Here is an 11,732-nt window from a genome sequence, read left to right as displayed (position 1 = left end):
AAAGGGCCTTTTAATCCCACCCCCAAGGGTAACCACTGTGGACAGTGCAGTGTCTCTTCACACACTGTTTTCTGTGTATATATTGTAGGATAACCAGGATCTATCCTATAGGTATTTACCTATTATCTGTCCATCTATCATCTATGTGTCCATCTAGCATTTATCTATCTGTCATCTAATCTATTATTTATCATCTATCATTTACCCATCTACCTAGATATCTACCTACCTATCATTTATCTAACATCTATCTAATCTGTTATTTATCTATCTACCTATCATCTGTCTAATCTATCTATATTGTTTACACTAATAGATCTTCCTCGCTGTAAAATCCCTAAAGAATATATACTAACAGTTATACAGTGTCCAGTACTTATATGTTGGGGCAGACCTGGACGAGATTGGATATGCTGATCTCTAAGTTGCCTTCCAATTCACAGCTGTGAGCTCTCCCCAAGCGCCCAGGAGGCTGGAACTGGAAAGAGGACTCCAGGAGCCGAGACAGCAGTGGCCCTTTATCATGTTCTGCCTATACCGAGTCCTTTATTACTTTCATTGATCCACCCTGCAAGGTAGGGTTATTACCTTCTTGCCCCATTTACAGATAAGGAAACCGAGGCTTAGTGAGGTTAAAGCAGCTCACCCAGGATAAGGTGGTGATTGGCAGGGCTGGAATTCACACCTGCACCTGGCTGGCCCTGGAAACGACGTTCCTCCACCCACCCTGGGCAGCTTCTCCATCTAAAGTTAGGTTGCACTTCGATGCAGCACACCTTGGCAGGGTGAGGACATTTTCGACTACAAAGAATGTATCAGTTAGATATTGCTACATAGCGAACTGTCCCAAACGTCAGTGGCTTTAAATAGCAATCCTTTATTCTCACTCACACATCTGTGAGTCAGCCGAGGGCTGGCCGATCCAGGCTGGGGGCAGCTTTGCATCCAGCGACCCGTCTGGCTGGCCTTGGGCTTGTGTCTACAGGAAGCAAGCACACCACTCCTTGAGACAGTTGGAACTCTGCTGGGCCTCATACTCGGTGGCGCCGCAACAACAAATGAGCCACTTCTGAAACTCCGCTTGGTTCTTGTGCATCAGAAGGAATTGTCCCAACAGGATGTAGGCCTGGGGAGGGGACAAGCCAGGGAGGGAAATGGGAAAGATTACAATAAACTGGCTCAGATGTGCTGCTCCTCCCCCAACCACCAGGACTGGTGTGAAAACCAAAGGAGCAGGGTCCAGGTCGCATTCCAGGGAGACAGTCGGCCCCTGAAGCCCTGACGTGGGCCGTGCAGATTCGGGGACAGGCTCCTGGTGAGATGTAGGGCCAAGTTAAATGCCCATCTCCCGGGGTGGTTTGGGGGCTGTCCAGCCTGGGATAAACCAAACCCCATCCTCCTCAAATTGTAACGAGCATATGAATCACCTGGGTTCTTGTTAAAATGCAGGTTCTGACTCAGAAAGTCTGAGTCTGGGGTGAGGCTTGAGAGTCCTGCATTTTTAACATATTTCCAGCTGATGCTGGTCCAGGGACAACATTTTGAGTAGCGGGGGCCTAGCATACTTCTGAGGCTCCCTTCAAGCCTCTGGTGTCGTATTTCTCTCTTTAAAACACACATAGCACGGAGTAAGAGAAGCTTCCCTCCCCACTACTTTCCCAATTGCTGTAGCACAGGGCTTCTAAACCTCGGTGCTATTGACATTTTGGATAATTCTGTGTTGTGGGGGCTGTCCTGTGCATTGTAGGATGTTTAGCAGCATCTCTGGTCTCTACCCACTAGATGCCAGTAGCAGCCTCCCTATGCACCCCCAAATAGTGACAATCATAACCATCTCCAAACACTGCCACATGTCCCCTCAGGGCCACAGTCTCTCTCCGTTAAGAAGCACTGCACATGGGGCTGGCAGATGAATAGCATCTTGGCATCGATTTGTTTTCGCAAAGCACCTGTGTGATCTCAGGCAAACTCACATAATCTGAAGTGAGAACCTGCATCTCAGTTTCTGCACCTTCCTAAGGCACATCGTGTGACCTGCCCTGCAAATTAAATGACATGAATTAAATGGGAAAGCATTTGAAAAATGCAGATTCCTCTTTTGTGCTGGGAGCTGCAACCCTGTGGGAGGAGCTTAGAAGGGTTAAAACACACTGAACCTCACGCATCCCTCCTGTCCTCAGTCTCTGTGGGTGAAACACACACACACGAGATGAACATTAAGTGTACCATGATTCATGTTTCTATGGCATTCTCTGCTTTTCTAATTACTTGCCCCCACAACTTTTCATTGATCTTTTACAATTTTATCACACCGTATGGACAAGGAGCAAGAACCACGCAGAGAAAGGGACTTCCCAAGATCATGTGGCCATAAACTGGCCAAGCCTCTAAATGGCGGAAGCGGCAGACTTCAGGTCACGTTAGATGCCCGTCTCTCGGGGCTGGTTTGGGGCCTTTCCAGCCCAGAATGAACGAGAACCAGCGTCCACCCACACCTCGGGGTTCTGGGCCCTGGCCAGGAAAACCCACTGGTGTCTGTTTACTTTCAGTTATGTAAAATAAAGCAAACTCCATCTTAACCAAAGGGAACATATTTTTTAAAAAGAGAAATCAAATAAAAGCTGAATCCCGGTCATAAAATGTATTCAAGCATTGGAGTTCGGGGTGTTTATTTTTAGTCATGATCCAGTTGTTGAAAAGAGAAAAAAGCCAGGATTTCTGGGTGATTTTTGAACGGCCACTTTAATCATCTTTTTAAAAAAGCCATGTAGTTGCTTAGCACGATCTCATTTTGCTTTCCCAGCATGCTCCTGTTTTCAGTGGTGGATTTGACTGAGATGTTTTTAAATCAATGTTTTAAAAAATTAACATTTATCAAGGGTTAATTGAGCCAGCTGCCGTAGGTGCAGGAGGTGCCGAGGTGAATACAACAGGAACAAGAGACATAGAACTTTGTCCACAGAGAAAGAACATTACTTATAATAATAATAATAATTAATAGTAAGTGGCTTACTTGCAGCTCTGTCCAAGAAGAGAAACATTAATGATAATTAATGATAAGTAGCACTTCTGAGCATGTTCGGGGGGCCACGTGCTGTTAGTGACCCCTCCCAATCACATACACACGCTTTAGTCCGCAGATCCTCACGTGTGCCCTGCCTCCAACCTCCCCAGGTGGAGTCACTAAGAACAGAGACGTCAAGACTCCTGTTTTCCTCTGCACTGTTCTTGTACGTCCCACCCGTCCTCTGCTCATGTCAGAGGCGGCACCGCCGCGTCAGCTGGCTGGTAATGGAGCCTCCACGTCCCCACCGGGTTCAGCAGCCAGGACGCCGGGAATGTGTGGCACGCAGGACCCGAGCTAACTTTCCAGGAATGCTGCAGGGAGAAGGGCCTCGTCTTTCAGGCTCCAGGGCCAAGATGCAACCCGATGCTCCCTCCTCAGCTTTCCCCTGGTCTCCCCCTGGCATCTTCCAGTGGGTGGGAGGGAAGTTGGCTGGCCTCCTCGCTTATCCCTGAGGACTTGGCCTTGCTCCCCGGGGAAGCTGGAGTCCTGGGCTCCCGCTGTGGCCCTGCCAGATGCCTGCTTCATTTCTCCACCGGCTCCAGGAAGCAAGCCCCTAACCGAGGAGGAGAGAGACTGCCCCCTCTCCCTCTTTGGGCTGAAGCTTCGCAAAACCCAGCTGCAGTGAGGGTGACATAGAAACACAGAAACTCTGAACAGATGTCCCTAGCCTCCCACCGCCCTTGACAGTGGCCACGGCCAAGCCAAGCTGGCACGTTCCTCCCCAAGGCAGCAAGATGGGACCTGGAGGGCAGAATTCCCCTCAACTCCAAGTGCAAACAGCCAAGCTCACCCAGGGCTTTACCGCAAGCAGAGGACGAAACACCCTCCAGTTCGCTGTGTCCATTCCTTGCTAAACGGCAGTGATTTGCATCTGCACCAGGCTCGGTTCCCGTGCATGTGACTCGTGTTCTCACACAGGGCCTGGCACTCAGCACAGCCCTCGGCTTGATTGAATGCTCTGCTCCTGCCATCTTGAAATTCTTAGTAAATCTAAACAAGAGGCCTCACACTTTCATTTTGCGCCGGGCCCTGCAAAGTAGGTGGCCGGCCCTGGTCCACAGTCCCTGAAACCTTCAGTCCTCACACTGACACCTGGCCCTGTCGAACGGAGACAAGTTGTCCTGGCCTCTCTCATTCTCAAGCTGTTTACACTTCCTCTGCCTAAGTCCCCAGCTCCCTGGCACCTACACTGAACCTACCTCACATCGCCACAAAATTCCAGGATGCAATGACACAGCTTTCTCTGGTTTTCTGTCCCCATTCATTGGCTCTTACATCTTTGTGTCCTCAGATGGCCAATGGCAACTGTGCAAACCCAGTATCTCTCAGTCACTTCAGCTTCAAGGCTCTGTGTCTTCAGTGGGGACGCTCCGTCCAGTGCAGGTCTTGCCCTTTCTTCTTTCTCCTCCCTGTCTCCCTGGCACACACCTATACTAAAAAATTGTGTATCTGAAATTAAAATTAACTGGACCCCTTGCACTTGATCTGGCAACCGTAGGCAGAAAATCCTTGAACTTGTGTGACTAGCTCCTTGCATAGCTCAGACGTCAGGCAGGGGAGGCCAGTGCCTCATCGTCCACCCAGCAGAGCAGAGTGGACAGGCAGGAGCTGGGGCCTTTGTGGCTGTGCTTCAGGGACCAGGGGACACGAGGGAGGGAGGGGCTGACCACACCTCGGCCTTCTGGTCCTGAGCTCAGCTTTTGTGCCTCTCCACCAAGTGCAACAGAGCGACTTTGGGAGGAGACGGGATGCCTCTGGAGTCCGGAGAGTCTAGAGATGAGGGTATGGGCAGCCGCAGGCAGACAGGTGCAAGAGAGAGCAGAGCCTTGCAGGTAAACAAGGGGAGGGCAGCTTCGAGAAGCATCTTCCTCATAACTTCAGTTTTGGGGGGAGGGCACAACTAGTACAATGGCGTAGTGTCCAGACCTGCAGCCCATCTGCTCAGATTCAAATCTCATCTCTGTCACTTCCTGTGACCTTGAGCAAGTCACACCTGGTCTCTCTGTGCCTCAGTCTCCCTGTGAGTAAAATGGAAATGAAATGGTGTACCTTGTAGGATTTTTTTGACAAGTAAATGAGATAAATACATGTAATGCACTTAGAAGTGCCCAGGGTGAAGCCAACACCACGTGCTACTCCTGTTAGGAGAGACTTGGGGAGCGGGTGGTACCCAGAACACTGACTCAGTCTGATCATCCAAGTTTCGCTCAGGAGGAAGATTTAGGCTCGAGGATATGGCTTCATAGTGTCCATAAACAGTATCGGACCAAACCAGATTCTCTGCATGCTAAACTTACTTCCATGATGTTGGAGAACTCTGGAGTTATCACCCCAAAAGCACACCCACCCCACAGGGCATCCTGCATTTACTGAAGTCCGGAAATTCATTCACAAACCCAGGCAGGGTTTTCACAGGGAGGAGTACACAGACCCACCCTCTGCCTCTGAGGCGATCAGGGAGAAACCCGTGGGTGAGCTGGGACTCTAACACAAAGAGTGTGGGCTCTCTCGGGCCTTGTACGGAAAAACTAGAGTCGACCTTTTGTCAGAGGTCACAGCAAGGCCCCCCCCCCGCCCCCCGCTGAAAATTCAAAGTGCTTAGAAAATGAGCTCGTTTGCAAAGTGGCAGAAGGAAGGAGGTGGGCTGTGCGTGGGGCTTTGGGGGGGGGGACCAGGTTGGCAGGAGGGTGGGTCCCATATGTGTGTGGTTCACAGACAGTCTGGCTCTCGTATGGGGACGGACAGAGAACATAAGGCAAGACTTAACATCAAGGGCACGATGGATTTTCCCATTGCCAGAGTTCCTTTCCCCTTTGCAGCCCTTCAGCCATTAAATCTAGACCAGCGCTGTCTGGTAGAAATAGAAGGGGAGACAGCCACATATGTACTTTTAAGTTTTCTAGTAGCCACAGTAAAAAGGGGGAAGGAAACAGGTGAAATTAATTTTAGTAACAGATTTTATTTTCTCCCATATGTCCAAAATATTATCATTTGAACAGGCAATTGATAAAGTAATTATGAATGAGATACTTTACACTCTTGGGAGGGTGCTAAGGCTTCGACATCATGGTGCGCTTTTCACATTTCTAGCACATCTGGGTTCAGACAGGTGCCCACGGGCACATCTGGCCAGCGGCTGCAGTCCTGAGTCTGGATCCTCAGGCCAGAGCTGACTGCCCCAGGGAAGGGCAGACACAAAAGAACCCAGAGACGATGCCATCATGCCTTTGGCTTTTGTGCTCTTAAAGAGACTTGAATGGATTCATAGCAGAATCAATAGTTTTGAAAGTCATGACTTACACTGGGAGCTGGAGACCCATTCGTGCCACAGGCCAAAGCCCTGGGGAAGATGGGGAAGGACGGAAGAGCAGTCCCCTCCCGGCGCCCCACGACTTCTGTTGAAGAAAAGATGAAAGACCTGTAGGAGGGAAGGAATGGAGCAGAAGGTACTAGAAACAGGGGCTGGTGAGAGCTTGAGAAGGTGCCCTATGCCTGGCTCCCATGCAGGCCCCCCCAGAGGTGATCGATCACCTAGATAAATCAGAGGGGGTGTCCCAGGGAGGGAGCTGGTGCCTCATCTCCCCTGTGCACCCAGTGTCTCTGGGGAGAGCCGATGGCTGGGACAGGAGCCCAGGCAAGCAGGTCTGAGGGCAGCGCATAGGTCAGTCCCAGTGGGTGCCACAGAGGGTGCAGAAAAAGCCACGACAGCCAGTGCCCAAGGCACAAGGCTGAGAAAGTTTTCATGATGCAAGGGTGCGACGTAAGGTGGTGTTTGCTCACAGCGAAGAGACTGAGGCAGGGCATGGTGCCAGCTACCCCTCAGCAGAAAGCAGCAAAGTCAGAGGATGGCATGAGGCCCAGAAAGATGTCCCCCTCCGCGGTCCCCCCCACCAGGATTAGGTCCCCCACAGGCAAGGTATAAACATACAAGAACTTGCATGTTGATCAGCTCAATATGAGAACCCCACCCTACCGGGATTTGCTTGCCCCAGACACTCTGACAGCTGGCCCTGCCCATGGACCCCTCCTCCCCAGAGCACTTGCTCATCTTCTAGGGGTCACATCTAGGTGTCCTTCTGGATCCTCCTACAGGCCCAGCCAGGCCCCAGACCCTCACACAGGATCTCACACCACATGTCATTATAAGACCCTTCCCTGCCTGGTGTAGCCACCTGGCCCTAGATCTGCTTGTGCAGTTTGTGACAGTATGACCCATGGCCGTCCTCATCCTCACTCCGGACCTCAGTCAAGGCATTAACTCCTCGGAACCTCTGTCTCCTCATTTGTAAAGTGGACATAGTGACCCTGATCTCAGTCCCAGGTAGGGGAGGCCCAAAGCAAAGGATAACGGTGACATCTCCAATATCGGTGCCAGGAATTAGTGGCTCTAGGAATGCGCAGGGTCTAGAGTGAGCACCACTCACTGCCCTGGCTAGGAGGTCGTGAGCACCAGAGGGACATGTCTCCAAGGACTGGGCTGCACATGGGCAAACCATCCCTGCAGCCCTGACTCTATACAGACAAGTTCTCAGAAGCCTGAAAATTTTCCATTATTCATTCTTTTGTCTTAAACCTGCTTATCATCCCACCTATACTCCTGAAAACACACACACACACACACACACAGAGTTAAGCTGGAAAAGGCAAAACTACAAGGACAGAAAATAAATCAGTGGTTGCCAGGGACTAAGGATGGTGAATTTGAAGAAGCACAAGGAAATGAATATTTTGCATAAATTAGATTATTCTACGTCTTGATTGTGGTAGTGGCTATATGACTGTATGCATTTGTCAAAATTTGTACAACTGTGTGCTAAAACAGGTGAAATTTACTATATGTAAATTATACCTTAATAAAAATATTTTTTAAATGATGATCATAGTTAACAACAACAAATCCCCTCAATTATGGAAACGTTAAATCGACGGTGTTCAATGTCAGAATTTCAGTGGTTACCTCTGGGGACAGGGGATGGCACTGCCCGGCAAGAGGCACAAGGGAACCACCTGGAATGTTAGAGGAGTCCGATGGTGGGATCTGGGTGGTGGGTACATGGATGTACATATATGTAAAAACTCACTGCGCTGAAGCCTTCATGTCAATGCACATTCCCCTATGTATGCAACATCACAATAGAAAAGTAAAAGGAACAGCCATTTATTTTAAAAAAGAATTTTTAATTTGAAATGTCTCCCCTAGGGAATAGCGCTATCTCCTTTATCTGGGAGGAAAGAATCACATCTACCTCAATTGTGGAGCTCCAGTTCCTGACAATACCACCTATCGGATGTTAAATTGGCTGGTCAATTGGGGTGACATTCAGAATAGTTAACAACTGGTGCGGAACAGCAAGTCAGTCAGAAAACCACAGGTCCAGAAGTTCAGATTCAGGTGCAAACCAAACTTATCACCAGCCATGCGTGCAGCAGTTGCCAGCCTCTTTGGGTGTTTCCGCCTGGTGGTGTAGACGGACTTGGAAAGCTGAGGGGAATTAAGAGCAATGGCTCTAGTCGGTGCCCGTCCTGACTGGGTGCGCGGCGCTCGGCGTGAGTTCCCAGCCTCCTGTGTCTGTGCCCATTGCCTGTGGCTGCTCTTTGAGACTGTCTCCCATTCTCTCCTGAGGTCCTAAGCAGCTTTTAAACAACCCCATAAAAATAAATTATTTACTTCTCTAAAAAAATGTGCAGATTCCATGGCATATCCTTGAGGCCACTCTTTGGGAATGACATCCTAGAATAACTCACATCCCCTCACTCTGGTGTAGACCCCAGGCTGCTGTTTCTCCACCTGCCATTGCCAGGCTGGTGCCCAGATGTGGGCAAGCAAGATTCCATGTGTCCCTTCGTGGGGGTGGGGATGCACCCACATCATCCATCCTGACAGCTGTGCCCCAGACTCTGGTGGCTGGCCCACTTCTGTCGACCCCTGAGTGTCTGAACACCAAGCGAATCATGCCCAGCCCAGCTGCTCTAAGCCGAGGCGATTTTATTTGCCCATCATTTGCGGGCCCTTGAGGCTGCCCAAGCACGTGAGGTCAGTAGCATGGAAGCATGTGGCACCCTGCCAAGTGGCAGCTTTGCTCTCTGATGGCCCTTCACAGGGACACGTGGCCCGAGCTGCCATCTGGCAGGACTGGGGGAAGAGAAGTTGGAAACGTAAGAAAAAACAAATTACCTTGTTGAAACCTTTGGTGACCAAATTGATTGCAAGCTCATGGCTGACCCCATCCACCCAGCAGACATCTTTTTCTCCGATGGGTTCAGAGAGGAAGGCTCTCAGCCTGGGGGACATGTGATCCACCTCCTGCAACAGCAGTGGGGAAGAAAAAGGATTAGCAGGTGTCTGACTGCTCACAGTGTGAGTGGACTTTGGGGAACCCCCTCAGCGCACCGAGGGACCAGGGCAACAGATGGCAGAATCCCTCCCATCACACAGCATTTCCCGGGGACTGTTAAATGCCGGGTGCACGGCCCTGCACAGAAGGCCTTGACACATCCATCCCCACCTGGACGGACAAAGAGAAGTATAATCATGGCCACAGGCAGGTCAAATAAATCACATTAAGTCAACACTAAGTTAACATTAAGTTAACCTGCTGCAGCTCTTAACATTAAGCATGTTAAGAGCTGCAGCGGGTTCCTTTCCAACTTTTCCCACCCTAAATGCTTAAAGCAACAGCTTGCTTCTCTAAGCTAATTATCCTACCTTCTCTCCTAACCACTCAATACTTTTGTCCTATTTTTATTTGAGTGTTCATCACACTCTATAACAGTTGATTGTTGCAAGTAACAGACAACTCTTCCACAAGGCTCCTTTCACAGTAAAGAAGACATTCTATGGCTCCAAAGCCCAGGGGAAGGGTGGGGCTGGCGCAATCAGGCTCACAGCTCCACTTCCCAGGGGGTTCTTCCAGCTTTCTCTCCTTGTGTTGGCTTTGGTCTTGGTTGGTGAGATGGCAGTAAGATGGCTGGTCCAGCACTTGTATGGCCCAAAATAAGGAAGAAAGAGAGAACTGGTCTCTCAGAAGTTCCAAGCAGATGTCTCCTCCTGGCCTCACAATCTGCACCGCATCACCAGTGTGAGCTCAGTGTCAGCCGTTAAGTCCTGGTCCTAGATCTGGAAGTCGAGTTAGCTTTCTCTAAACCACACAAGCTGTGAGTTCAGGTATAGTTGCCTGAACAAATTCAGGATTACTATCCAGAGAAGGGGAGGGGAGTGTGAAAGCAATAACCTTAACGTCCCACTACAGTTCACCTCTTTGGCTACTCACATCCATACACTCTTCTTCCCTCCCATAATCATTAGAAATACCCATTCTTGGCTAAAATAGACTCATCCCCATCCCCCAAAGCAATCCTGTGATTCATCCAGTTCCTGGATCCAGAGTCAAGGTCATATTTTTTGGGAGATGCAGCATACTCTCCATCATGTCTGGAGATAGCTACTCATGGTCTGATGACCAATGAACTAGATTCTGCAGTTCACACCATCCACGTAGCCAGCAATGCTGGAAAGAAAACAGGCAAGGACATATGCAATAGAATTTCCATTTGGAGAAGAGGAGAATGGGAAACACATTCAACTCACTCGTCAACAGTACACACAATATCTCGCCCGAGGGAAACATTGAGGACTCCCTCCCCTGGTGGTGAAGCGAGGTCCCCGATCAGGCAATATGGCACCCCCAGTTCTGGGTTTGGGTGTATCTCCCTTGTCCTCTGCCTGGTTAACATGTGAGTGCACATAGGGTCGATGCCTTCCCAGGGGAGTCACTGTTTTAGCACCCCACTTCTTGTGGGTACGAGTTCAGGGATTGTCCTGAGGGATGGGCAATCTCAGGCCACAGTGGACACGATCCTTAGCAACTCCCTTAAGAATTTAATGTGTCTCTTCTATTCAAGTCCATGGGCTGAACAGAGCTGGAGATCATCTCAGGCCAGAATCCTTGAGCTGGCGACTGGCCTCTGTGCCTTGCCCACTGCCCTGCCCCTCAGATTAGAGGCATCTTCGTTCATCTCTGAAGTGGGGTGGCACCTCACACTTGTTCCCTGCCCCTCAGCTCTATCCCAGCTGCATCTTCACAACAAGTCAACAGTCCCCTTTACCAAGCTTGGCGTCCTTAAGACAAGAAGCTTGGGTGAGACCTGGGAATTGGGGATAATGTTTTGCCAAGGCTCCAATCTTTTCTCTTGCTAAGTCACCCACTTGTTGCCTGTGCTCTAACTTTAGCCAGAAAAATCAGCTACTGCAACCCAGCAGGACTTGCTTATCAGTTTCTGTCACTTTAGATTGCAGGCCACGGGCAGAAAGGACCTCACTTAGCAAAGCTGTGTTTTCAGCCCTCTCCACCTTCAAATGGGCCACCTTCCCCTTAAAGCTGGGTCTTTTAGGACCTTAATGAAGACTGCCAGAGGTAGGCAACATCCTGAATATTTTCTAGAAGATGTCCAAATGTCACGGTCTCCATAAACACAAGGTCTGTATCCTGGTGTAAACGGCCATTTTGCTGAACAAGGATCGCCATCATTCTAGTTTGATACAGACAACCTTGCTACTATGTGCCTGAACGTCTCTTCTTAGCCCATCCACATTTAAGGTTTGTTCATTGTAGCATCCCCTTCCTGGTACCAAAGTCTGTTTCAGTTTGGACAGTTTATGATACAA

General features: G+C 49.7%; 1 protein-coding gene across 1 annotated transcript in view; it reads right to left on the bottom strand.

The window, feature by feature from the left end:
• Nucleotides 1-979: 979 nt before the first annotated feature.
• Nucleotides 980-11,732, bottom strand: part of BANF2 (BANF family member 2) — a 34,827-nt gene continuing 24,074 nt past the window's right edge. The window contains exons 3-4 of the mRNA XM_069495771.1: nt 9,243-9,371; nt 980-1,126 (exon numbers count right to left, since the gene is read on the bottom strand). Coding sequence (XP_069351872.1) covers nt 980-1,126; nt 9,243-9,371 — 276 coding nt within the window. The remainder of the gene's footprint in view (nt 1,127-9,242; nt 9,372-11,732) is intronic.

The sequence above is a fragment of the Eulemur rufifrons genome, chromosome 20 (genome assembly GCF_041146395.1).
Source record: "Eulemur rufifrons isolate Redbay chromosome 20, OSU_ERuf_1, whole genome shotgun sequence".
Classification (NCBI taxonomy): domain Eukaryota; kingdom Metazoa; phylum Chordata; class Mammalia; order Primates; family Lemuridae; genus Eulemur; species Eulemur rufifrons.
The sequence above is the reverse complement of the archived record's forward strand: the minus strand, read 5'-3'. Positions and strand labels throughout refer to the sequence as shown.